Genomic DNA, 24,689 nt, shown 5'->3' on the forward strand with positions numbered 1-24,689 from the left:
CCTACACAATAAAAAATAACCAGTAATGCAACTGTAATGTAAAGCATCTGTATTTGTTTTAGGGACCCATTGGTTCTAATGACAGCTGCTGTGTCTGTCAGCATCTCTCTGCCTCCGGCTGTTCTTTAATGCCATAACTTGCTTCAAAACTCAAATATATACACTGGGGTTTTGTGTGCAGGTAGTCAAATATTTCTTCACTTATTAGCATCCCAATACTTTTTTAACCTTTTAGACAAGGCAGGCAGTTTTTACTCCAGACACTTTGCAAAATCAGTTTTGTGGCAGCCTCTCCTATCACTAATAAGCAAGACATGCTTCCAAAACAAGGTCAGGGGTAGGAGAGCAATCTGGTTTTGTACCTGCAGCATTTATGTGTAGATTTACAGAAACCAACCAGGCTATAACGGTGAATAGAAATGCGTTCGCCGATTACCTGTATAACCTGGTTTCTCTGAGTAACCTGGTTACTATCACTGTAAGTTGCCTTTGCCTGTTACCGTGCACTCGCTGCAACTAACCACATAAACAACAGTGAGCACAGTATGCCTCTTTGTCCCAAAGTGTCACAGTTGATGGAGTATCTCTTGTCAGACTGCATACAGGCAGCCTGGTAGGGCAGACTGGTAGGGCAATTTGTTGTTAGAGCCCAGTAAACAATGCAAGAATGGATATGCACGAAAGCTCAGGTGGTTGAAGACTGTGCTCTTAATGTGAGAACTGATAGTGACTGCTAAAACTATAATTCATGATTAAAGTGTTTGCATTCTTTCTGTAATTAAAGTCGCAAATGTTCTGTGGTGTTAATTTCAATATTCATAGTAATGTACTCGAAGCTTTTTACATAGCTGCCTGTAGAAATGTGAGCCTTTGTTTTGTATGGTTGCATCAGTAGATTTTTATATGGCGTAATAGAGCAGAGGAGTCTTTGTGTGGACTTGTTGACATGGTTGAGAGGGAAGAAGGAAGGGGTGGGCTCTCTCTCTCTCTCTCTCTGTCTCTCTCTCTCTCTCTCTCTCGGCTGCTTCTTCACGCTCAGTGTCACATCCTCATACCACACAGCAGTAAATTAATCACAGATAATGCTCGCCTGATGGAGACCTTCCCCCAAAACACACCCTTCCCCTCTCCCTCTCCCTCTTTGACTCCCCCCTTCCATCTCCATGGTCTTTTTTTCTCTCCTAGCCTATTTCTATCGCCAAAGAAAGACTCAACATTAAGGTCATCTAACCACATGTGTGACTTGTATTGATTATCTGACCACTAATGAGTGATTGTTTCTGTCCTTTACCAACAACTATTAAGTTGCCCATGAGCAAGGCACTCACTCATTGCTTCCCTGGTGTGGCTGCACAGTGACTAAAATGATGAAAATACTGTAGTTGTACAGAAAGTATGAAGCATTGGTGGAAAACCACAGGTCATGTTTCCCGGGCCAGTCGAGGTTAACGTTCACACAAATAGTGAATAAACTGGAGAGGAAGAGGAAGAGAGGAAGAATGAGAAGGGGGGAGGGGTGTAAGTGAAAGGCCTTTAGGTAAATGTTGAAGTGGCGGGCAGATCCTTTGTCCTGCCTTAGGGCTGAGTGGGCCGATTGGACCAGCTGATAGGCCTTTTATAATGCTCTCCATCAGCTCAATCTCCAGGGATTTTATGAGCACCTTCAGCAAACACACACACACACACACACACACAGAGTCACATGCACGCTGACACATACAGCTCCCCCTCCTCCCCCTCGTGGTGTAATTGGGAAAGAGGCCCCTTCCTCCAGTGTGTGTATCGCTCTCCTGGGAGCTGAGGGGCTGGAGGTGTGTATGGAAGTGTGGGTGTGTGTGTCTATCTGTGTCTGCTGTGGTTACAGCCAAGGTGTTTATAATCAAACTCAGCAGTGATAAAAGGGTGCTTGTGTGTGTTTATGTCTGTGTGGTTTATGGCACTTATTGGCAGGTTGTGTGTGTGTATGTGTGTGTGTGTATATATGTGTCCAGAGGGCAGATGGAGAGAAAAGAGCACTCAGGACTAACTCGTGCTACTCTTACGACCCCCGTTATCACGGCTGCACTTGCCACTAAACACTAACAAACACAAACACACACTCACACACACTGAAGTGAAAGGCAGCTGGAGGAGCAGGTTCCCCCAATCTGACAAGGAAAACAAGGAAATGTGGAGATGGACGGAGGAGACCTTTGATTAGAGGCGATTAGAGGCAACTCAGGACTAGGTGACACTATAGATGTGCTCTTATCTTAGATTATTTGATGAAACAAATGACAAGCAAACAAGTACAGTAATTATAACTGGTGAAATGTGAACTATGATGACTAGTTCTAATTACTGTCACTAAGACAATTCATGTAAGAGTATGAAATGCTTAGAAATTACCCCAAAAAGGCAGTTTACAAGTGAATGTGACAATGATATTGTCATTATCTGTGTTTAGGCTTGTTTCAGCTGCATCTTCCTGTTGTCCACCTTGCGTGCATCTGACAGAACAGATGCGCTTTAGTTTTATTTGATAGCCATCTACACATGTTCAAGCATATTGTTAAGCTTCAAGTCTTTGTTGTTCTTTTGTTTTATGAACTACAGTGACTGGCATTGTGTGTTGGACTCGAAGTGCTGCCAAAACTTGCATGACCTACACTCAGTACAGTGATAGACAGACACTGATGGAGGACTGAAAGACTGCTTTCACTACATAGCCTGAGTAGACATTGTGTTATACAGTAGTTAATCTGAACACATTCTCCTTAAGCGTTACAAAATGCATTTTGAGGAATGTAAGAGCCACTTTTGTAATGAGTAAAGCATGGTTTTGTGGCTCATTTTTTTTATTTTGCTCACAAAATGCTGCATGTGACACTTTTTGGACGATACTTTAGAGGCCACTAGTCTTCTTGGTAGCAGTAATGCTAATGTCTTTGGATGCTATTTGATATTTTGGGTCCTAGTAAACAGCTGATGACACAACTGATGTCTAATTGAGTCTAATCTAATCTATTGCTGTATTGTTCAAAGGCATTCACTACAAATGTAGGTCTGCTGATTTTGGAGCTCGTTTTGAACCATGCCTGTCATGTGATTCAGTTAGTGAGTTGAGTATGTTCCCAGAGACAGAACTATGATGTAGGTTCGCCTGCCACAGCACAAATAAATTATGCTGTTCCAAGCCAGGAAAAAAGGGCAGAACAGAAAAAGAGATGGAGAGAACAGAGAGAAAGACATGCGCTGATGTCTGCTTTGCCAGGCTCTTGATTTTCTCCATTTCTGACACAGCGCTCAGATACTTCATACCTCCAGCCACTTGCTTTTGTTTACTCCAGGGCTGCATCATACGGGTGAACAATGTCGATCCAATATGAGAGAGAAATGAAGGTAGGGGATGGTGAAAGACAGGTGAAATAGAGGAGGGGGTGAAGGACATAAGGAGCAAGAGAGAAGAACTGAAACGAGGAAAGAGGGATGAAGAGTGGGGGGGGGTATTTACCAGCCAGCTACTCTAAAGGTCGTCATGACTCTCATAGCTGCTGCCTTTGTTCGCATCAGTGGGCGACCCCCTCACTGCTCATACTGACCGTCTCTCTCTCTCTCTCTCTCTCTCTCTCTCTCTCTCTCTCTCTCTCTCTCTCTCACACACAATCATATACGCCACATGCATTTAGGCATCCACGCACTCACAAACAGAAACATAAACCTCTAACAGAAAGTGACAAATTTACTCACACACACTCGCACACAATCATTCACACAAACACGTGTGGTCACATGCACGCACATGAGGCCCAATGAGTAGCTTGGAGCAGTGAGATCCTGTGTATTCCCTCTGCTCATTAGGGCATACAGCAACATCAATTCAGGGAAAGCCCATCACACACACTCTTACCCTCTCTTGCTCTGTGTGTGTGTGTGTGTGTGTGTATGTGTGTGTGTGTGTAGATGGCTTATCCCTGCTCCCACCTTCTACCCCTCTTCTTCCATTTCCTTCATCATCACGCTTTGCATTTTAAATGTGTCTCCATTATTACACCTATTACACTCATTGTTATGTTTAGAAATATGAGCATTTATTTTTATAGTAGTACCTCTTGGCTTCATATCATTTCATTTATTGAGACATTGTTGACTTCCAAGTTTTTTCTTTTGTGGTTGTTTTTCATTTTCAAATTATTTTTTGCGACTGTTTTATGCATTTGTTAGAGAGGATTCAACACCGGCATCTTAATCCCTCAGTCTATAAGGACACCCCAAATATTTAGCTTTCAGACTTTTTTATTGAGCTTCAGACACAGAGGTTATGTGACATGCCATACCATAGAGAGCTCACTGTCTCCTCATGTCTTTCGCTTAATTAAAAGAATTACAACTGACCAATATAAGGATTGCTGGTCGGTCACATTATGTTTTGTGCAGTTTCCTAACATTAGGTTACACCATATATGAGTGCACGTGTTCAAGTAGCAGTCAGTTTGAAATCACTGGTTTTTAAAGCTTCTGATGTGGAGTTGCGGGGTTCACCTCAGCCTTAAAAGAGGAAACAGCATAGCATTTTTTCATGTTTCACAGTACCTTTCTGCTTGTTTGTCAAAGTGCTTTTTTGATTCAAGGGTAGATTCGGATCAGAGGAAAGCACGCTGAGAGGCAACAATGGCACAATCACAGGGGATTAGTTCAGTACATCAAGACATGAGGTAAATACAAAAAATGTCTCAAAACATAACAGTACAAAAACAACTGAGCGTGAAATCGTATAATTACGATTGCATATATGAGGTGTAGCTTTGTGGGGACGCAGGGGACAGTGGACTGTATCCAAACAAATACATCCGACAGTTTGTGATGAAGTTGACTGGATGAGTAATTACATTTTCTATATCAAAACATAGTTTACATGCTGCATGGAGCTCTCTCCCTCATCTACCCCACTCACCATCATCCCTCTTCATCCATCTAACCCAGAGCTGTTTTTTGCTTACCAGCCCCCAAGTGTGTTTTCACCTGGCGTTTCTCCTCACCTGCGACTGTAACATTGGATTAAGGTGAACCCTTTTAGTGGTGTGTGTATGTACTGTTCGTGTATGTGTGTGTGTGTCTGGCCTGGATGCTGGTAAACAAGTGGGAGTCCCAACCTATAGCACCAATATAGGGTATAAGCATCACTAGTGTGTGTGTGTGTTCACCGCAAGCCCAAAGGGTGTGATGTATGTAGGAAACCCAACCTATAGCGTAAATCTAGGGCACACTATTGAAGCATGTGTGTGCGCGTGTCAATCAAAAGGCGTATTAAAAGGTAAAGTGCGGCAGAGAGAGCGGATGATCATTTCCCCTCATCTCTGTCGCTCAAGGGGTTAACTGTATCTTTTTACGGCTGTGAAATGAGAAGAAATCAGGACTTATATACATCAACCTGACACACACACACATTCACTCACTGAAGACCTGGTTCCCTACCCTGCAGCACTGTTCCTATATAAACACATCCACACATTACCTGAAGACTTAAGTCTTTCATACGCTTAACCAACCCTGTGTCGCTACACACAGCCTGACTCCCCTTTATCATGACTAGTTTAACTTCAAGTTCAAAGGTTATCAGGTCATGTAAAATAGGTTAAGTAGTTGTCATAAACAAAGCAGTTCTGCGCGTCTCTTTTTATGCCCTTCGTTTTATTCGAAAAGTGAAAGAAGTGGAAACTCATGAGGATTATTGACTAATTTTAAAGAGCTTAGAAAGGTGGGAGCCCATTCAACAAAGAACCACTGAACAAGAATCACTGCATTTATAGCAGTGACTAGAAAATAATAATAAATAAAATGATGTAGAAATGCGTGTGCAGCTTGTAAGACAACAATTATCAGCACTCTTCAAATTGTTTTTGTCTTGCACAACACACATTAATACACCTTGTAATGTTTTTTAATAATAAAATTTGTCGCCCCAGTGACTTGGAGTGACAAGTGCCAATGAGTGTTTCAGTGCAGCTCGAAGGCTTTGTTGTCACAGATGATGACAAAAACATCACATTTTAAGCTGCCAAAACTGGGAAAAGGTTTGCCTAAAGGCTTTTTAAACCACATTAATCTGTGCATTTGTTTAGCAAACTGTTACATCTAAGTGGAAGTATTTGTTTTTCCCCTGTGCATGTGTCTCTGTTTACATGTATGATCTAATTTCCAATTTTGTGTGTGCATGCTTAAGTGAGTGTGTGTGTGTGTGTGCACGGTCTCCCAGCGGTGTAGTGTGTAGACGGATAACTAGGCTAAAGAGCAACAAAGAGGGAGGCTGTTTTTCTGAATGCTTACTGTGATACTGGAGATCTGCTTTAGTCCAAGACAGCGTGCGAGAGAGAGACTGAAAAGCACCCAGTGTATACCTGTAATGAATTATACACTGAGAATATCGTATGTGAGAGAGAGGCTGTGTGTCAGCATGAAGCATATCTCTTCCACTCAAAGCAAAACATGGATAAATGTGCAGATAAAGCCAAGTCCTGTTGATCTGCAAATAGTTCAGTGTAGCTACTGTACAGCTGTAACTGTCTGTGTGCAGACACATGAAGAAGTAACAAATACATTATACACACAGAGGGTCTTTGGCTCCATGCCCAGCTAATGTACGCCACACCCTGTTTTACTCTCACCAGAGGACGTTTCACTAAGAAGAGTGTGTCTGTCTGTGAGTGGGTTTGCTGTTTTTAAAAAAAGAGAACTAGCAGCCAGTGTTTGTCTGTTTCCATCTGCACGTACTGTTGCTTACTCATGTATAAAAATGTCTCCACATATAGCTCTTTATTTATCAGTTTGTGTTTGTGTGTGTTTGGAGAACAGATCGAGACAGGGGCAGACAACTAAAACATGCTAATGTGTAATCAGCTAATTAGCTGCTAGAAAATACTCATGATTAAACATTGTGTGGCTCTCAGCAATAATATAGTTAAGTCTTAATGACTTCATCATCTGCTCTACTCTATATGTGACCAGACGTATGCATTCAGTAAGCCACCCTCATTATAGTAGGTTGTGTGCAGGATTTTCTTGGTTTTTAAAGATGGTGGTGGTGCAGCTAAGAAGTGCACAGATGGTTTGCTCAGAGATTCGCACAGATTGATCACAGACAAAAATGACAATTTGAACTATTGAAGAGAAAAATGGGAAAAGACTCATAACCTATTAGATATTTCATATTCCCTCAAGAAAAACAAAAAAAAAACACTTCAGCTCTTCCCTTGATGATTTATTAAGTGAAATCTACCAATGCTTTGTTTTTCATAATGTCTGCAGTGTAGTCTGCGTTCTTTGGGTTTGATTGATATTAATCGTGCAAAGCAATTTGTTGAACACAGTCCTGTGTCCCCCTTTGATCTTGAAAGCTTTGAAAGTCAGCAACTACCCATAATGATGTCTTCATTGCCCTCACTTCACTGATGAAAGTGAATTTTAGCAGCTCCGCAACACGGGAATCTTCTGACTCCCCACTGTCTATCCTAAAGCGCAGAGGACACAAAGGAACCCCCTGTTTTGGAAAAAAATCAAGTTTACTTTTTCATTATCAATAGATACAGATGATCAGTGTCCACAACAGTGTCAAACAGACAACTGTGACTTTCTTTATGTGTCCAACATGAGACTTTCCAGTGTAAGATTAATGAGGGATTATTATCTAATAAACAGTTTCATTCATGACTAAATATGACAAATAAAAACTAACACAAAATTGTGGTTATGGTGTTAAATAACTGAAGCATCTAGCAGTTTGAGAGTGCCTCTGCTATAGGGACTTACAATCCCAGTCTGAGTCAGTATGTTGACTCTGTTATGAGGGTAAAGGGCAATTTCACCCTAAAAGAAAACTTATCATTCTCCAGTTATGTTTGATAATTTAGTCCAGGGTTTTCATTATGATCATGTTTCTCCCACTCTAGAATAAGGAAAGTTATTACATTATTGTAAAATCGATTCTCCCCTATCTATGGCAAAGAATATGATATTATAAAAAATAGATAAATGTCTGTAATCCATTAAAAACAAGAGTCTGCTAGCAGCTCTATGCAGCTGTACTTATGCATAGTGATGCTTTGAGCTAAATGTTAATATCAGCATGCTAACATGCTTACTATGACAATGTTACCATGCTCATGCTGAGCAGGTACATTTTTTTACCACACTCACCATCTTATCTCAGGATTTTAACACTAACATTTGCTAATTAGAACTATTATAAAACATCCTCACTAGGAAATTTCTGTAGCACATTTAATGACAAAGTCTTGAAGATGCCTTTCCTGGGAACAATGGATTTGTGCCAGTCCATGGACTGGATGTTGAGATATTTCACTGGATAAATAACAGCTTTGACTACCAGGTCGCACCAGATGAAAAGTCAAGGAATCACCTTAGTCCTTAGGATTCATCGTCTGTGCACCGTGGAAATCTGTACAAAATTTCATGCAATGCATATATCCAGGTAAAATTAGGTGATCATGTAAGTTGGTAGGATTCATCCTCCGGGGAACATGAATGTCTGTACAAAAATCCATAGAAGTCTATTTACAGTTGTTGGAATAGGTGGTCCAATATTGGCATCCCTAAAGCCACACTGCCATAAGGCTTAAAACCAGATTTTGAACACTTACACCACAGATGAAAGCACCAAATTTGCTTGTTGTGCATGTTTATCATCTAGTATCAGTCTACACCTCTACAGCAGAGTATAAATAAGGATTTGGCTATTTAAACTGACAGACAACATCGAAGCACGGTTATTTATTTTGGACATCACCTCAGTGCGCAGTAAAACTCCTGTTGCGTCCATAAAAACATATCCTTCTCATAACCCATGTGCTCGGCTGTACAATAAGCAGCTGTCGGCAGCACCTGTCCAAACCTCACATACCGCACACCCTCATGTGTGTCATAGGTACAGGACTTAACACATACACACCGCTTCACAGGAAATTGAATAGGCAACATAATGCTATAATATGGCCTTTTGTGTTTTTCTCAGGTTTTACTGAAATGCTGTTGTTGAGATGTGTGTTTTCCAACAAAGGACGGTTATCTGTAACATCTCTAGAGTCTGAATGATGCACAAAGACGTTAAAGAAAATTCCTGTGTGTCCCTTTATATGCATCTGTCAATCAAAAGCTATGCCCTTCATGCATGTTAGCCCCGTGTCATATGCAGATTCCTTTTGTGGTTTTGATGTGTGTGTGTGAGGGAGAGAGGAAGAGATCATCAGATAAGCACATGGTAGAGGAGGATCCTTCTGATTTATAGGAGCTTATTGAGGAGGAAATAGGCGTCATAGTCCAGTGGCTGTAATAAACAAGGAGACCTCCCTACACTGCTCAGCATCAAAGAGACAGGCCAACCTCAACGCACACACACACACACACACACACACACACTCTTGCTCACTTACTTTGCTCACAGTATGATACGCAACAACAAAAGTCGGGAAGGGAAAGTGAGCAGGGTGAGAGAGGCAGCGAGATTTTAAAGTGAGTCCTGCAGGAGGAGCGGAGCGTAGACAGCAGAGCGTAGGAGTAAAGGGGTGTTTTTGGTAGCGCTGGCCTTTGTTTCAGGGGAATTCCTGTAACCTACCACACCTTTCAGCTTCCCTCGTTAGAACTGATTGATGGAGTTTTTGGGTGGCATAGAAACTAAAGCTACAAGGGCTTTGTGCATGTTTGTGTGCGTGTGCATGAAGATTGACCTTGGCCCATTTAGTCTGAGTTAGTTTGAGAGTTTGTTAAAAAGATTACACAATCTAACGGAGTATTGCACTATGGCTACATGTGAAAAATCAACTGGGTTGTATCTGAACTTGTCAGGAATGTGACCTGCGATAATTTTGTTGACTCTGGTCAGAACTTTTCCCTCATTAGCTTTAAGTGGAGGGATGTTTAGTTGCATGTCTGCAGCCAAATGTTGTTCCAGGATAAGTATTGAGCAACTGTTTGTTTCAAGGGAAAGATTTTAAACAGCAGTTTCACCTAAAGATTTGCTTGACCTCATCCTAGGAAATTCCTAGGAAGTTTTTAAACATTTGAGGTTAAAGTAGTGTTGAATCTCTTATGTTAAGAGTATGAGTTTCCTCCTCTCATGTCTCAACCACTTTTGAGGTCTCCTTGAGCAAAGCACTTGACTCCAAACTTCTCAACAGGCTGCTCTGACAGTCGTGGTTGTACTGGGTGAGCATCATTGTGATCAGTGTTTAGCAGGATGTTGCTGAGGGGGAAAAGCAAATGAGTTCCAGGAAACTTCTGTTTAAGTGAAGGAATATCTTTTCAAATGCTTGATAACGTTGTACGGAGGGAAAGGATGCTGAAGCACTGGTGGCAAACTCACAGGCTTACATCCACCATCCAGGTAAAATAGGGATAAAAGATTCAGTGTTGTTCTTAAAAAAAAAAAAAAAAAGGTTTCAAATGTCTTTCATCTGGAACATCAGGCTTAACATAAAAAAGTGATGAAAACACAAACCAGGCCCAAAGTTCAGTGGAACACATTTACCTGTTAAACTAAGATGGCCACAGTAACTTGAACCCCTGTTATTGCCTCTCTCCCTGCCCAGTGTTTAGTTTGAAACTGGACACTGCCTGTCCCCCACAATGGTGGAGGCCTCAAACACTCACATCCTCACCCTGCCTCTCTCCTGTCTCACTCGTTCTCATACAGGTCCTTTGTTTTGTTCAATTCACTTGTGGTACCAAAAAAAAAAAGGAGTTGGCACATCTGTCCAGGTTTACAACAAGTTTCAGCACACGCCTCACACACACACACACACACACACACAGCCCATTGGCAGGTTGGCAAACAGCCAGCTCTCCCACCAAAATCATGAGAACCCCTGAAGAGGGAGCTGTTGTTTTACTTGTATCTCCACACCCTCACAAGGATAGATCCTAGCTCATCTATGATTCTAATTTTAACTCTTCCAGTTTTTAATTTCCCTGTTCAACATGTGTTCATGATTTTCTCAATAGTGGAGAACCTTTGTAGTAGCTCCTCAACTTTTCCTGTGTGGTTGCTCAGTACCTCCTCTGTGTGCTGCTATCATAATGTAAATGTGCAACTGTGTCATGTAATTGCAGTTTAAATACAAAGGATGTAGAGTGTATTGTCTACTTGAATGGATTTTCCTTAGAGCTGTTAATCAATTGACAGAAATGTATCTGCAACTGTTTAGTAAGTGATTAATCCTCTGAAGTCTTTTTCAAACACAAATACCAAACATGCTCCAGTTTCAGCTTCAATGTGGATATTTGTTGGTATTTCTTGTCTTAACCCTAGTATGGTGTTCGGGTTTGTGGGACCCGATTTAATCTGTTTTCATGTTCTTTATTAAAAGAAAAACTATACGATTAATCATTTTTTCAAACTCAGACTTATCAATATGAGCCAAGGCCAATGAGTCTGAGTTTGAAAAAATAATTAATCGTATCATTTTGCTCTTGATTTATAAAAAAAAAAAAAAAAAAAGGAAAACGGGTCCCACAGACCTGAACACCATACAAGGATTAAGTTGTAGTAAAGAGAACTTCTTTGAGTTTTGGACAAAACTGTCCTTCCATGTCACCTTTTGCACGCATTGTATTGCAAATGTTGTTGCTGTATTTTACGTTACAGACCTAAACAATAAATCAATGAATTATCATTAAGAGATTAATCCACAATGAAAAAACTCATTAGTCGTAGCCATAATTGTGTTACCTTTTGTATTTTCCTCATCGTTTGTAATTAAAAACTGTTTTCATAATTGACAATAAGAGCATTAAAATAAAGAGGAAATTAAAAAAAGCAAACAACATGCAGCATTATAACTACTCTGGTACCCTGAGAATAAGGTGTTATGCTGTATGTACCTGTGAAATTATCTCATAATGAGAGTGCTGTCTAGTGGACAGTGATGCATGTTTGCCTTTTTTAATGAAAGTGCTTGAAATTAATGGCAGGTGATATAGATAATTCATTCTGTACTGTGATCCTACCTGAACAGAATATACATATAAATTAAAAAGTCAATGGCCTTTTTCAGGTAATTTAAAGGTATTACCAACATTAACAGCATCTGCAGTAATATGTCTGTTTGCTCCATGAAGATAAACTCATTTTCCATTTAAATAGCCAGCAGCAAGATAACATTTCATGGATATATTTCATGTAATCTGCATTAGTAAACAAGCTCTTAACTTTCTCACTGTACTTCCTTGATAATGTTCCTTTTAAGAAGCCTCAGGGATCAGATGTTGTAGAATGTTTTATTGCAAGTTAGTGAAGTAAGAATATTAAAACACACACACACACACACACTCTGACATGTTTGGCAACGCACAAACACAGCAACATATGAAACTCATTTATCAGAATTCACTTACCGACCCATTAACCATCCCACAGCGTCTCCTGTGTCACATGTATCATACGTTTTAACGTGTCTCTCCCTAACAGACACACACACACTCACTGTGTGTTAATTATAGCCATAATAAGCACTTGGACGAAAAACTAAGTTTGATAAGACCACTAATGGCAAATGTGGTTTGGGAAATTCCCCTCTCTCGTCTCTCGTTTTCTCCCTCTCATACATCACATCTTAATTATTAGTCCTCCTAATGTGTTTTTCTGAGATTTACTCTTTCATATTTCAAGATAGACAGCGCCCAGTAATAATTGTCTGTCACTGTTGCCATAGAGATAATATCTAGAGTCACGTGATGGCCTCCCAAGGTGACCAGGAAGTGGCTTTACAGCGACATAGGGTGGGGGGTTATGGGGGGTAAAAGTGGCAGTTGTGTGTGGAGTTTTGTTTCTTGATTAATGTGGAGGCTGTAATGACATCATATTCAACAATGGAAAGGGTAATAAATTAAACATCAGCTAATGGAGGCTGAGGCACTTTCTTCTCTTCCCTTCACTTCTTTTCTCTTCTCTCACAGGGAAAACCAGAAAAGTGTTGCTAACAAGACGCTAACTTGTAAGCGTCTGTTCATAACATAAACTACAGATGAATAAATGTTATCAAGATAGTTAAGTTATTTTTCACCTATTGTTATGTTGTTTTACAAACATTGGACCTAGAGGTCAGTTCTAGTATTTATTAAGTTCCACTCAAATGTTTAAAAAACAAAAATTGTACATACAATATATAATTTACAGATCCTTAGTCTTGTGTTTGTGAAAATGCATAAAGTGTATTATGTTAAATTTTATGAAACTCATTCATCCCAAATAATGATTCAAAAATGCTCCGAAAGTCTGCTCTTGTTTAGAAGAGAACTTTGGAAATCCCCTCTTGCTCAGTAGTTGCTAACACAGGCCGTCAGCCCTCACTGGGCAGCCAAAAAAAGGCCTTTACTGACTGCATCTGGACGAACACACAGCTCCGCTATGGTCAGCAGCACCACCTCAGGTTTGTGTGGATCTGCACAGACAACATAAAGACATCTGTGTGTTGGAGATCAGATCATCTCCTTGTTTTCTGACTGGCAAAAAAAAATCAATCAACATATACACACGACTAGATTCAAAGTGGGTTTGACAGAACATGATCCATAATAAATACCTCAGCTTTCGATGTAAAGTGTTCTGTTAGTCCTGATACAGTCAGAGATGCCTCGTTTAAACCACATTATCTGTGTTTGTTTGGCTCGTCTGGATTTTGGATCTCTTTTTTTTTCTAGATTTACTTAAGCTCGGTCAACTTGGCGAGCATCTGCGCCTTAAAGCCATTCTAAAAATAAACGTCGGGAATCACGTCTGGGCTTTGACTGGCCCTCTCATCAAGTTTAATGCTGTTGTTCTTAAGCCTCTCCACTGTTGGTTTTGGTTGTACAATGTGCTTTGGGTCTTGCCCTGTTAGCGTGTGAACTGTTGCCTTAGTTAAAGGGGCAGTGACACAAGTCTCCCATCATGCTTTACAGTGGGATGTTGCACCAGGCAGTAAACTGCAACATGTCTGAGGAGCTCAGTGTTGATTTAATCAGATCCTCTTCGCTTTTAACCCTTTGGATGTGTTCGCTCGCTGTCATGGGCTGATTTTTTAGATACTGTGTGTGCAGTGATCACAGCCAAAGTCCTCCAGTGACCACAGACTGTGAAGATGTACAACATGACGGCTCCTCAAAAGTAATGCCAAAATATCTTGATCGCCCCCTGGTGGCTGGCTGTAGTATGGGTCATAGAGCCCGCCCCCTCCATGTTAGCGGATAGGACATGGGCCAAACTAAAAAAATCATGTCAGATAATTCTTTCCCAAAGATGTTTCTGTCAATTTAGATAGTTCTTATCATGCTGGTGTATGTGTAAGTGTTTATTTTTCTGATCGGTTCGGTTTTAATCTGTTATTTGATGCTGTAAAAAGGAGGTGAAATGTCGTGATTGACAGCCGACCATAACTGATTGGGTCAGATTTGTCAAAATTGGGGAGGATGCTACTTAATGCATACAGCCATGATCGGATAACAAAAAGATATATTTACATGACCACTGTAACCAATAGATGAGCGATCAGTGCAGACACAGGTGTTGATGCAGGAGAATAAATGTTGCATCATCTCACAGATGTTGTTTAACGTGTACAATCGCCTGTCCTCTCACTACTAAGTGGGCACTTATCTGTCGTTGACAGGTATTAGGAGGGTAAAAGATGGGTTGTTTCTCTCAGCAGCTTGTTGTCAGCACTGGATGTGTGCTAATTAAGATGCAGTGTAACCTACCATTTGATCGCAGCGGCTGTGAAAACTTAGTGATGGCTGATGTCATGTTTTTCTAAGGCAGCGGGAGATTTCATCATTGTGCCAGAACTGACTTTGATCATTTGGCTTCCACACACCATCAAAGTCTCGCTCGCTCAGGAACAAAACACACGCACTTGTACTCACACACACACACACACACACACACACACACACACAGCTTGTTACACTAATGGTGAGCATGTACCATAGGTATATTGTTGGTAATAAAGCTATTGACATGTCTTTGATCACAGGGATTGCCTCTCTCTGAGGAATACATGCAAGGGGATTAAGACACCTGTCTTCTAGTGTATATTTGCTGCGAGTCAATTAGAAGAGACACATTCGTGTGTTGTGTGTGGTAACAGTCTGTTATATGGATTGGCTATTGTGTGTACAGTGGAGCACTGAGCTTATGTTGATAATACAGGCTTTAGGGATTGAATACAAGCCCCACGTCAGTCTAGTTTAGTCTTAATTTCATTTTTTAAAATTTTGTACAGTAGCATTTCAGCTGTTGGCTGTTGATTTTTCAAATGGTGTCTGGGTAATTGCATCAGTCGCCCACAAAGGACAAAAAAATAAATAAAATCCAAATGTAATTAGCAGCTTATTTTGCAGTCTCTGCAGCAGAATACAAATTTGAGTGAGTTTATAACTAAAAGGCCTGATTTTTTTTTTTTTTTTTCTTTCTGGCATCAAACATCTGGCAGGGGGAAAAGAAAACATGCACTCAGCATGTTGATGAGCTTCACACTTCATGTCCAACTTTAGAAATTGGTATACACTCCCCTCCAAAATTATTGTAACAGTGAGGCCAGTTCCTTTATTTTTGCTGTAGACTGAAAACATTTGGGTTTGACATCAAAAGATGAATATGAGACAAGAGATCAACATTTCAGCTTTTATTTCCAGGTATTTACATCTGGATCTGATACACAACTTAGAAGATAGCATTATTTGTAACGGAACACCACATTTTTAGGTGAGCAAAAGTATTGGAACAGATAGACTTAAAATACATTAACGTGAAAAGACTTAATATTTAGTTGCAATTCCTCTTCTTGCAATAACTGCATCAAGCCTGTGACCCATTGACATCACCAAACTTTTGCATTCTGCTTTTGGCTTTCACCGCAGCCTCTTTCAGTTGTGGTTTGTTTTGGGGGGTTTCTCCCTTCAGTCTGCTCTTTAGCAGGTAAAATGCAGCTCTACAGGGTTGAAGTCTGGAGATTGACTTGGCCAGTCTAAAACCTCCCACTTCTTGCCCCTGATGAACTCCTGTGTTGTTTTGGCAGTGTGTTTTGAATCATTATCTTGCTGCACCATGAAGGATCTCCCAATCAGTTTGGTTGCATCTTTCTTTGAATTGGCAGACAAAATGTCTCTGTAGACTTCTGAGTTCATTTTGCTGCTGCCATCATGTGTTACATCATCAATGAAGATGAATGAGCCCATCCCAGAAGAAGCCATGCAAGCCCAAGCCATGACATGACCTCCACTGTGTTTCACAGATGAGCTTGTATGTTTGGGATCATGAGCAGATCCTCTCTTTCTCCAAACTTTAGCCTTTCCATCACTTTGGTAAAGGTTCATCTTTGTCTCATCAGTCCATAAAACTTTGTCCCAGAATTTTTAGGCTTGTCTCTGGACTTTTTGGCAAATCCCAGCCTGGCCTTCCTATTCTTCTTGCTAATGAGTGGTTTGCATCTTCTGGTGTGGCCTCTGTACTTTTGTTCATGAAGTCTTCTGCGAACAGTAGACTGTGACACCTTCTCTCCTGCTCTCTGGAGGTTGATGCTGATGTCAACAGTTGTTTTAGGGTCTTTCTTTACAGCTCTCACAATGTTTCTGTCATCAAATGCTGCTGTTTTCCTCGGTCTACCCGTTCGACGTCTGTTACTTAGTACACCAGTGGTTTCTTTCTTCTTCAGGACATTCCAAATGGTTGTACTGGCTATGGCCAAGGTTAGTGCAATGACTCTGATTGATTTTCCATCTTCTCTCAGCCTCACAATTGCTTGTTTTTCACCCATGGACAGCTCTCTGGTTTTCATGTTGGTCACACCTCTAACTATAAATGCAGTCTGCACAGGCAAAACCCAAATCTGAAACTGAACGTAGACATTCAGCGCTATTTATTGTTTGAATAATCAATGTAACAGGACACAGCAGGGCAACAAAACACATCTGTCAGTCACATGTTCCAATACTTTTGCTCACATGAAAAATGGGTGGGTTCAAACAAAAGGTGCTATCTTCTAAGTTGTGTATCAGATCCAGAAGTAAATACCTGGAAATAAAAGCTGAAATGTTGATCTCTTGTCTCATATTCATCTTTTGATGTCAAACCCAAATGTTTTCAGTCTAATGCAAAAGTAAAGGAATTGGCCTCACTGTTCCAATACTTTTGGAGGGGCGTGTATTTGTGTATGGGGTGTGTATTGTGTCCACACAGTATGCAGTGTTTTAATTTTCTCAACTCAGAGTTATTGAGTTTTTCTCAGTGTGAGATTGGGAGCAGAAGAGGCTCAGTAAAACTCTCCTCTTTTTCTGTTGTATTTCCACAGACGGTCAGAGGAGGAAGTGGACATGGACAAGGTGACTGCTGCCATGGTGCTGACAAGTCTCTCCACCAGCCCGCTGGTCAGGAGTCCACCTGTCAAAGTCAATGGTGTGTATCACAACTGTTAAACAACAGATTAAGTGGAGAAGTCCCTTCGACAAACACAATATGCTTTAAATATGCTTCACAGCTTTAAATGACTCTCTAGCTCTGATGCATCATTCTCTCCCTCCTCTCTTTATACAGCAGAATCTTTATGAAAAATATGCACATCAAAAAAGCAAAAGCCTGTAATTTTTATGTTCTGCTATACACTCACTTTTTATTCCCTCACAGCTGTTATCGTGTGAGTGCACGAGGAAGCTTAGGTTGATAAATTACCACCACCTGGATACTCTCATCAATAAGTTCTGCAAATCCACAGAAAAGCCCAATGAGTCTGGATCTCTGCCACTCGACGGGGCGGCGGAAGTCCAAAGTGCCCATAACTGCAATCGCATTCAACCACTTAGACGGTGAATGCAACCAACCGACCGCCCATTCAACCAAGCAGACATGCAGCCAACCCTCCAAACACCATGCACGTGTTATCACAGTCTCACACACACACATGCGGTCAGATGTTAAACGTCACATTCATGATGCACACATGCACAAAGTAGATTTTAAATACCAACTGTATCATTTTATCTTAATGAAGTCATACAGATGTCATGCCCATGTGCACATGTTGGGGATCATACAATGTGCATTTACATCAATGCACACAGTAGGTTATCATGCACACTTATAGATTCTAGTCAAGGCTAGCGCCTTGCTTGACATTTGTTTCTTGTAATTTGCCATATGCCATGGAATTAGTTTCAATTGTCATTGAAAGGCGTCGTCTTATCCTGATTTTATCTTGATATTAGTACCACTTCAATTACAATATTTACTTTTCTGTACCATAAAACCTGCTGCTTCGTCTTTTATGTGAGACATAGTAAAGATGCAAAACTTTGAGGAGTCACACACACACATACACAGATAAACAGATACTTTCTCTTTACTTTCTTATGTACACACTCACTGTTTCCCCAGTCTCAACCTTCACAAAGTAAAATGTCTTTTGTAGCTGATATTCAAAAGAAACGTTTCTTTGATCTTAAAAAAAAACAAGACCTTGGAAGTCTCACAGTGGAAACACAGAACAAAGTAACCTTTATTTTCTTGTGTCACAGTCAACAGTGTTGCTGGCAGGCTCTTTTGTGTGAAGTGCAAATAAAGCTGTCTGAACTTAATTGAATGTTTTGATCTCCCATCATTGACAGAGGAAGACTCACACGTTTTGCTGTGGTTGTATCAACTACAAATATGACCGAAAAAGTTAGATTTATTGTTGGATTTACTCTCATGTTTAACTTTTCCTCCTCACTTCCCCTTCCTCTCCCTTATGTTCTCCTTCTGTCATCACTCCCCTGCACCCTTGTACCTCTCCTCTGTCTGTTCACCTCCATCTTCTTAGAAGGTTTGAGCGGTTCATGGAAAGACAACGGCTCAGCTGGCCCCTTCACTCCATCCAGCAACAGCTCTTCAGGGGGCTACTGGAGCTGGTCTGCCCCCAGTGACCAGTCCAACCCCTCTACACCTTCTCCGCCGCTCTCTGCTGACAGCTTCAAGCCCTTTCGTGTGCCCAGCCTGGGCGGCGTTGGACCCGGCCCTGCAGGGCCGGAGGACCCCAGCCTGGATGAGCAGGACAGCTGTAGCCTGCTCTTCGATGAGCCCATCCCTCGCAAGCGCAAGGTGAACACTGTACACCACATCTGAGTTAAAGGGGGTTAATTCATAGCTGATACCATTTCCACTACTGAAAAAGAAACCGGTATATGCAAGGAGAAACTATTATTAATTATTTGATTTGAAAATGTCTTTGTTCACACTGAAACACCAGACCGTCTCACTTTCCATTGTCTTGTTGTATCCTTGATGTTTGTGTTTTTCTATTCTGTCATAACAAAAATTCATGTTATTAACTTGTGACACAGCAAGAAATAACAAAAGTTCAGTTTCCCTGTTCACACTGAAACACGAGACTGGCATTTTAAGATTTATCTACTCAGTATTTCTAAAGAGATGTGTCATTGGGTATTAAAATGCACTGCGAGTAAAGGCTTAATATACTGTAGCTAGAACAAAAAAAAGATGCATTGTGAGATTAAGCTGCCTTTCAAAATGATAAACCTTTTCAAGAGTTATTTTCAAAAGCCATTTTCTCTCAGGCTGCACGTTCCAGTCAAACAAGATGTGTACCACCTCAATCCTCACGTTTCAAGGAAATGAAAATGTGTGTTTGCGGTTGGGACGGTTTCAAAACCTTGTGGGGGTGCATAAGGTCACGATCACTAGAGTGGAGCTGTCAGAGTCACTTATTAAAGGAGTTTAAAAGAGGACGGGAGCAGCTGTCCTGATAGCAGGCTGATCTCTCAATAAGAAAAGGGTCAGCAGCTTGTCTTTGATGTGCTGTCAGATGTACAGGAGCTGGTTCCTGCCTTCAACACACTGTGATATTAACCACTGATGTAGTTTAGACTCTGACCGACTGAATGGCAGAGATGAAAATGGGACAGGAAAGGACACACAGCTTTTGGCTCCAGTGGTAGTTTTTTTGTCTTTGCTGCCCAGATGTTATATGCTCAACATACACACACACACACACACACTTCTTCTTTATTTCTTCCTCACTCATCATTTCAGCTCATCTCCTCTCTACACACCCCTGACAGCTCATCACATCCACAGCTCAGTGTCACTCTCATTATTTTTTCAGATGTATATTGCTTTACTCTCCCTCCCTCTCTTTATCTCTCTCCCTCCTTATCAGCGCTCCTACTCGCGGGTTTGTCGTTTACTGTCAGCACCATCCATCTACCCCTCCTTTTGCTCTCTCTCCCCCCTATCTTCCCCACTTCCTCTCCTGCCCTCACATGTGCTTTCTCCCCTCTCCTCTCGCTCTGTATGTATGTATGTTTCCTCTCCAGACATTTGCCCTTCATAATTACTTTTCAGCCTTCACATGCAGGCGCTCCACAACAGCAGTAATGATTTTAGTACCTGCAACAGCAAACATAAAGATCCTGCCGGCATTGTGTCTCCTCTAAAAATCGATAAAGACTCTTGGGTGAGCTCCACATCAGCACACGTCACTGTATTAATTGGGGACTTATCACAAAGAAGAGCATCCAGAGGGAGAGAGAGACATTTAGAAGTGGAGAAGAGGATGAGCAGGGAGGCAGAGGGAGAGAAAGGAAGGTAGTGGATGAAAAATTAAAGGGGTACTAACAGGAATTGCTGGTAAAAAGAACATTGTAGCTGACTTACATAAAGAGACACACTCACACACGTGCTATATGTGCAATGCCAGGTTTCACATGAAATTATCTACACACTCCCCTTGTGCTCTCGCTTCTCTCTTGGCAAGACAATACCGTTTGGAGCCCACCATTTAATTAACTGTGAAATGCGTCTTTAAAGGGAAAAACACACACGCACACACACACACACACACACACACACGCACACACTCAATAACACACAGAACAGGCTTTTGTTTCCCTATGACAAAACAATGCACCGGGGACAGATGATTGTCGTGTGTGTCTGAGTTTCTGAAAGGAGGAGTAGAATTAAAAAAAAAAAAAAAAAACATGTCAAAATTAAATCAGCCCCCTAAACAATAGTTTGATAGACAGGCCTATAAGACCATTTATACTGGCTCAGAGCAGGGAAACAGGAGGGCAGAGAGAACGCTCACAGGGTTTTTCTCCCTGTGAAAAACAATGTACAATCCCTAGGAGGCCTGTGGTGTAATTACAGTTGATGGGTTGAAGATACAGCAGCCTCACTAGCTCACAACCAGATGTGTTGTTATTCATCCTCACTCACCTCCAAGATTAATGTGTGTGCAGAATAGCTCCATAGAAAGATGTTACAGTAAAGCTGTATGTCCATTTAGCACGCTTGAAATATAACAAATATAACAATGAAGAAGCATGTAGTGTTTTTTTACTGTTGGACAGTATTGGTAATATTACTATATAAACACGATCCCCATTTTTCAAAAGCAGAATAACCACCTTAAAAATGCATCACTTTAACCTTTGTTCCATGTCATCTCACCTCTCTCTCCCCTCATTTGCTGTGGGGAGTACAAATACTTGGAAGAAGGAGCTATGTGTGCCAACATGAAGGTGTACCAACAATCTGGTCTTTTCACATGGCAGTAAATTCATTCAATTTGCTGAGATCATATGATGCACAGCAGCTCCTCGGGATACGTCACTTTCCAGCTTCCCAGTGATGTTGCATTTCTTGCTGTCTGGCAAATCAGCAGTTTCATCACTTGCACTCCCCAGGTGGGCACACCTCGGCTCCTGTGCCTCATCGGTTTCCTCTGCCTGTGTCACACATCTGTGTCTGCTGTGAGCGTCGGAAGAATACGTGATGTAGTTCATGTGTGTCGCACTGCTGGAGTTCCCAGCACGTAGAGAGATACTATAGAGAGCAACTGTGAACTGTAACTCCACAGTAGTTTTTATTTCAGAAACTAGACATTAGCATATGATTTAAATTATAACATTGGCTATAATAGCGATTGATTTCATTACACCCACTAGTACCGTCTAGTTTTTAACTTCTGTCCAGTCTTGCAGTGACCTCACAGATGCTGCCACTCTAAAATCCAAAATAATAGTAATGATATTAAATATAATAAAACCTTACCCATGTGAGAAAGAGCCTCAGTTACATTGAGCAATCATCATGACTGTATATGTCTATACTACAAAGTCACTTGAGAAGACTGAAACATTCTCCTACCTGCCTGATAATGAGGAAGAAAATTAAATGATCTTCTTTGTATAGTTTAACAACCCTGGAGGGAAATACCAGATAATATAGAGATATGAATTAAATGATAGACTGAGCTTTATGCATATATTGTGAAAAAACAATTTAGGGAGTTCAACTGCACACTTTAGTGTTGTCAGCGATGGTGGTGTCAGATAAGAAAGGCCAAAGGTGTTTGATTTCTTATCATTTTATACACTTTCAAAGTCAATATGAGAACATCAACCAAGTCATGTGGGAGCTTCGGTGTTTTCTGACTGCAGCTGCTGTACTTTGTGTGTTTCCCGCAGAACTCCATGAAGGTGATGTTCAAGTGCCTGTGGAAGAACTGTGGCAAGGTGCTGAGTACCGCTGCCGGCATCCAGAGACACATCCGCACCATCCACCTGGGGTAAGACGCCAGCACACACATACACACAGCACGCCTTTTCCACTCAAAGCCTCCAAAACAAATCCGTCACATCCTCTCTGACCGTTCCAGCCAGCTTCATTGTCAAGACAGCAGATTAACGGCTGATGGATCGCCACGGTAACACTGAGCAGGGAGGTGACAGGTGAAAGGAAAATAAGAGACGGAGAACAATGACATTGGATAAATCTCACATTTATTTTGGTGTTGAGTTGGTTGGAAGAGTGACATTAATGTTGGAGTGTGATTGCTCTGCACAAGTAGACCAATCAGCATCCACAGCAACATTTGTACTTACTTCCTTCTACATGTCTCTCTGTCCTTCCGTGCCTCCATCACCCCCCACTGTTTGTGTCCTCTATTTGTTTTTAGGCGCAACTGTGACTCAGACTGCAGTGACGGTGAGGAGGACTTCTACTACACGGAGATCAAGCTCAACACGGACTCGGTGGCTGACGGGCTGAGCAGCCTGTCCCCCGTGTCCCCCTCCGTCCTCTCCCCCCCTCCTCCGCCCCCCTCTCCCCTCCCGTCTGTCAGCCAGCTGACGGACTCCCACCGACCTCCACCGTCCTCTGACACCAAGGAGCCTCACGCTGGCGGCACCACCCCGCTCAGCCGCTCTGCGCCCAGCGCGCTCTACCTCATCCACACAGACCACGCCTACCAGGTAAAACACACGCTCACACATTCAAGATTAAGATCAACGTACAGCACATACACACACACACGGTCAAACTCAGCATGAAGATAAAAGATCGATGCACTCTCTGGATCAATATACACACCACCACACACTTATCAGGCCACACACACACACACACACACAGTAAATGCACATATTTTCTCTAACACACTACTATCAGGGTCCTCATTATCCTGATTATGTGTCTCTGTGTTTACAAAAACACTAATGATGTCAAAGCGACTTGTGGTCTCTTGCTCCCGTTAGCAGCTGTGCTAACTGTTGTAGTATATCGACACGCAGCAGCAGGTTTAAGCAATTCATTGTTAATGACACAATCCATCAGTTTTAACCTGAATTTCATTGATGTTTATCTGTGAGTCTGACATTAAACTAACAGTTACATGCACATCTACATGTTTTATCACCAGCATAGGTTATTAGTGTTTCATTGAAGAGTTTTGACAAGGTGAAATACCTAAAGACTGCTCTTGTGAACATAAACAAACTAATTGTTTTTAAGGATGGGATCAGTTTGAGGCTTACATGTGTTTACAAGTGTGTCTGATGAATTTCAGGAAACATTATGTCAAAATGACCTTTTTCAAAATAAAAGGCATTCACACAATAGCAGAGCACCAAGGTTTTTTTTCCCCTCACCAACAATAAAAATAGTACTTTTTTTTAAACACAGTTTTATTGTAAAAAAAAAAATGCTTACGCAGCTTAGAGGTCAGGGCTTTGAGAATGAACAATGCTATAGGGAGGTCATAGAAATACTATTTTTCCACCGGGTAGGCCTACCTTTCTCACCTTTGACCTCTGCCCTCAGGCCACGGCTCCAGTTTCCATCCCGTCCAGCAGCAGTAACTCAGCCAGCTCAGCCTCCACCAGCTTCACTCCCACCAACAGCTCCAGCTTTAGCATCTCCTGGCAGTCGCCGCCCGTCACTTTCACTGGCACCACGGTGAGGAAACTTTAACGCACGCGCAAGACCATATATTTATTCTCACATACACAGTTCCATTCGGGTTCTTGCAATCACAATGTTGTCTGCCCTCTCCAGGTGTCCCCCAGTAAAAGCCAGGGCTTCAGTGAGCAGCGCTCCCAGACCATCGCTGTTCTCTCGTCCCCTCCCAGAGCCACCACTGCCCTCAGGTACTGGATCCTTACTGCTCGCTGAGTCTTATCTGACATTTCCATTTTATCTTTCATTAAAGTCCAAAGGAACAAACATTTAATCCAGTGCATCTAATATGATTTTCTACTTCAATGTGGTTAAGGATGAAAAATGGAATATTGATTCTTGCGAATCAGCTCAATGACTCTTAATTAAAAGGAAGTCATGATAAGTTAGTCCAGCTGCTGATTGGCCTAATGTACTTCAATAAGAAACCAAG

At 41.5% G+C, this 24,689-nt stretch overlaps 1 protein-coding gene across 2 annotated transcripts in view; it reads left to right on the forward strand.

Annotated features, from left to right (window-relative positions):
• The window catches only part of znf704 (zinc finger protein 704), a 49,086-nt gene that overhangs the window by 19,867 nt on the left and 4,530 nt on the right, over positions 1 to 24,689 (forward strand). The window contains exons 3-8 of one of the 2 annotated variants that reach the window (XM_070847030.1): positions 17,316 to 17,419; positions 18,819 to 19,096; positions 22,489 to 22,589; positions 22,980 to 23,274; positions 24,122 to 24,256; positions 24,356 to 24,447. In XM_070847030.1, coding sequence (XP_070703131.1) covers positions 17,316 to 17,419; positions 18,819 to 19,096; positions 22,489 to 22,589; positions 22,980 to 23,274; positions 24,122 to 24,256; positions 24,356 to 24,447 — 1,005 coding nt within the window. The remainder of the gene's footprint in view (positions 1 to 17,315; positions 17,420 to 18,818; positions 19,097 to 22,488; positions 22,590 to 22,979; positions 23,275 to 24,121; positions 24,257 to 24,355; positions 24,448 to 24,689) is intronic. The other variant, XM_070847031.1, reaches the window with a different exon arrangement.

The sequence above is a fragment of the Pempheris klunzingeri genome, chromosome 16 (assembly GCF_042242105.1).
Source record: "Pempheris klunzingeri isolate RE-2024b chromosome 16, fPemKlu1.hap1, whole genome shotgun sequence".
NCBI classification, from domain to species: Eukaryota; Metazoa; Chordata; class Actinopteri; order Acropomatiformes; family Pempheridae; genus Pempheris; species Pempheris klunzingeri.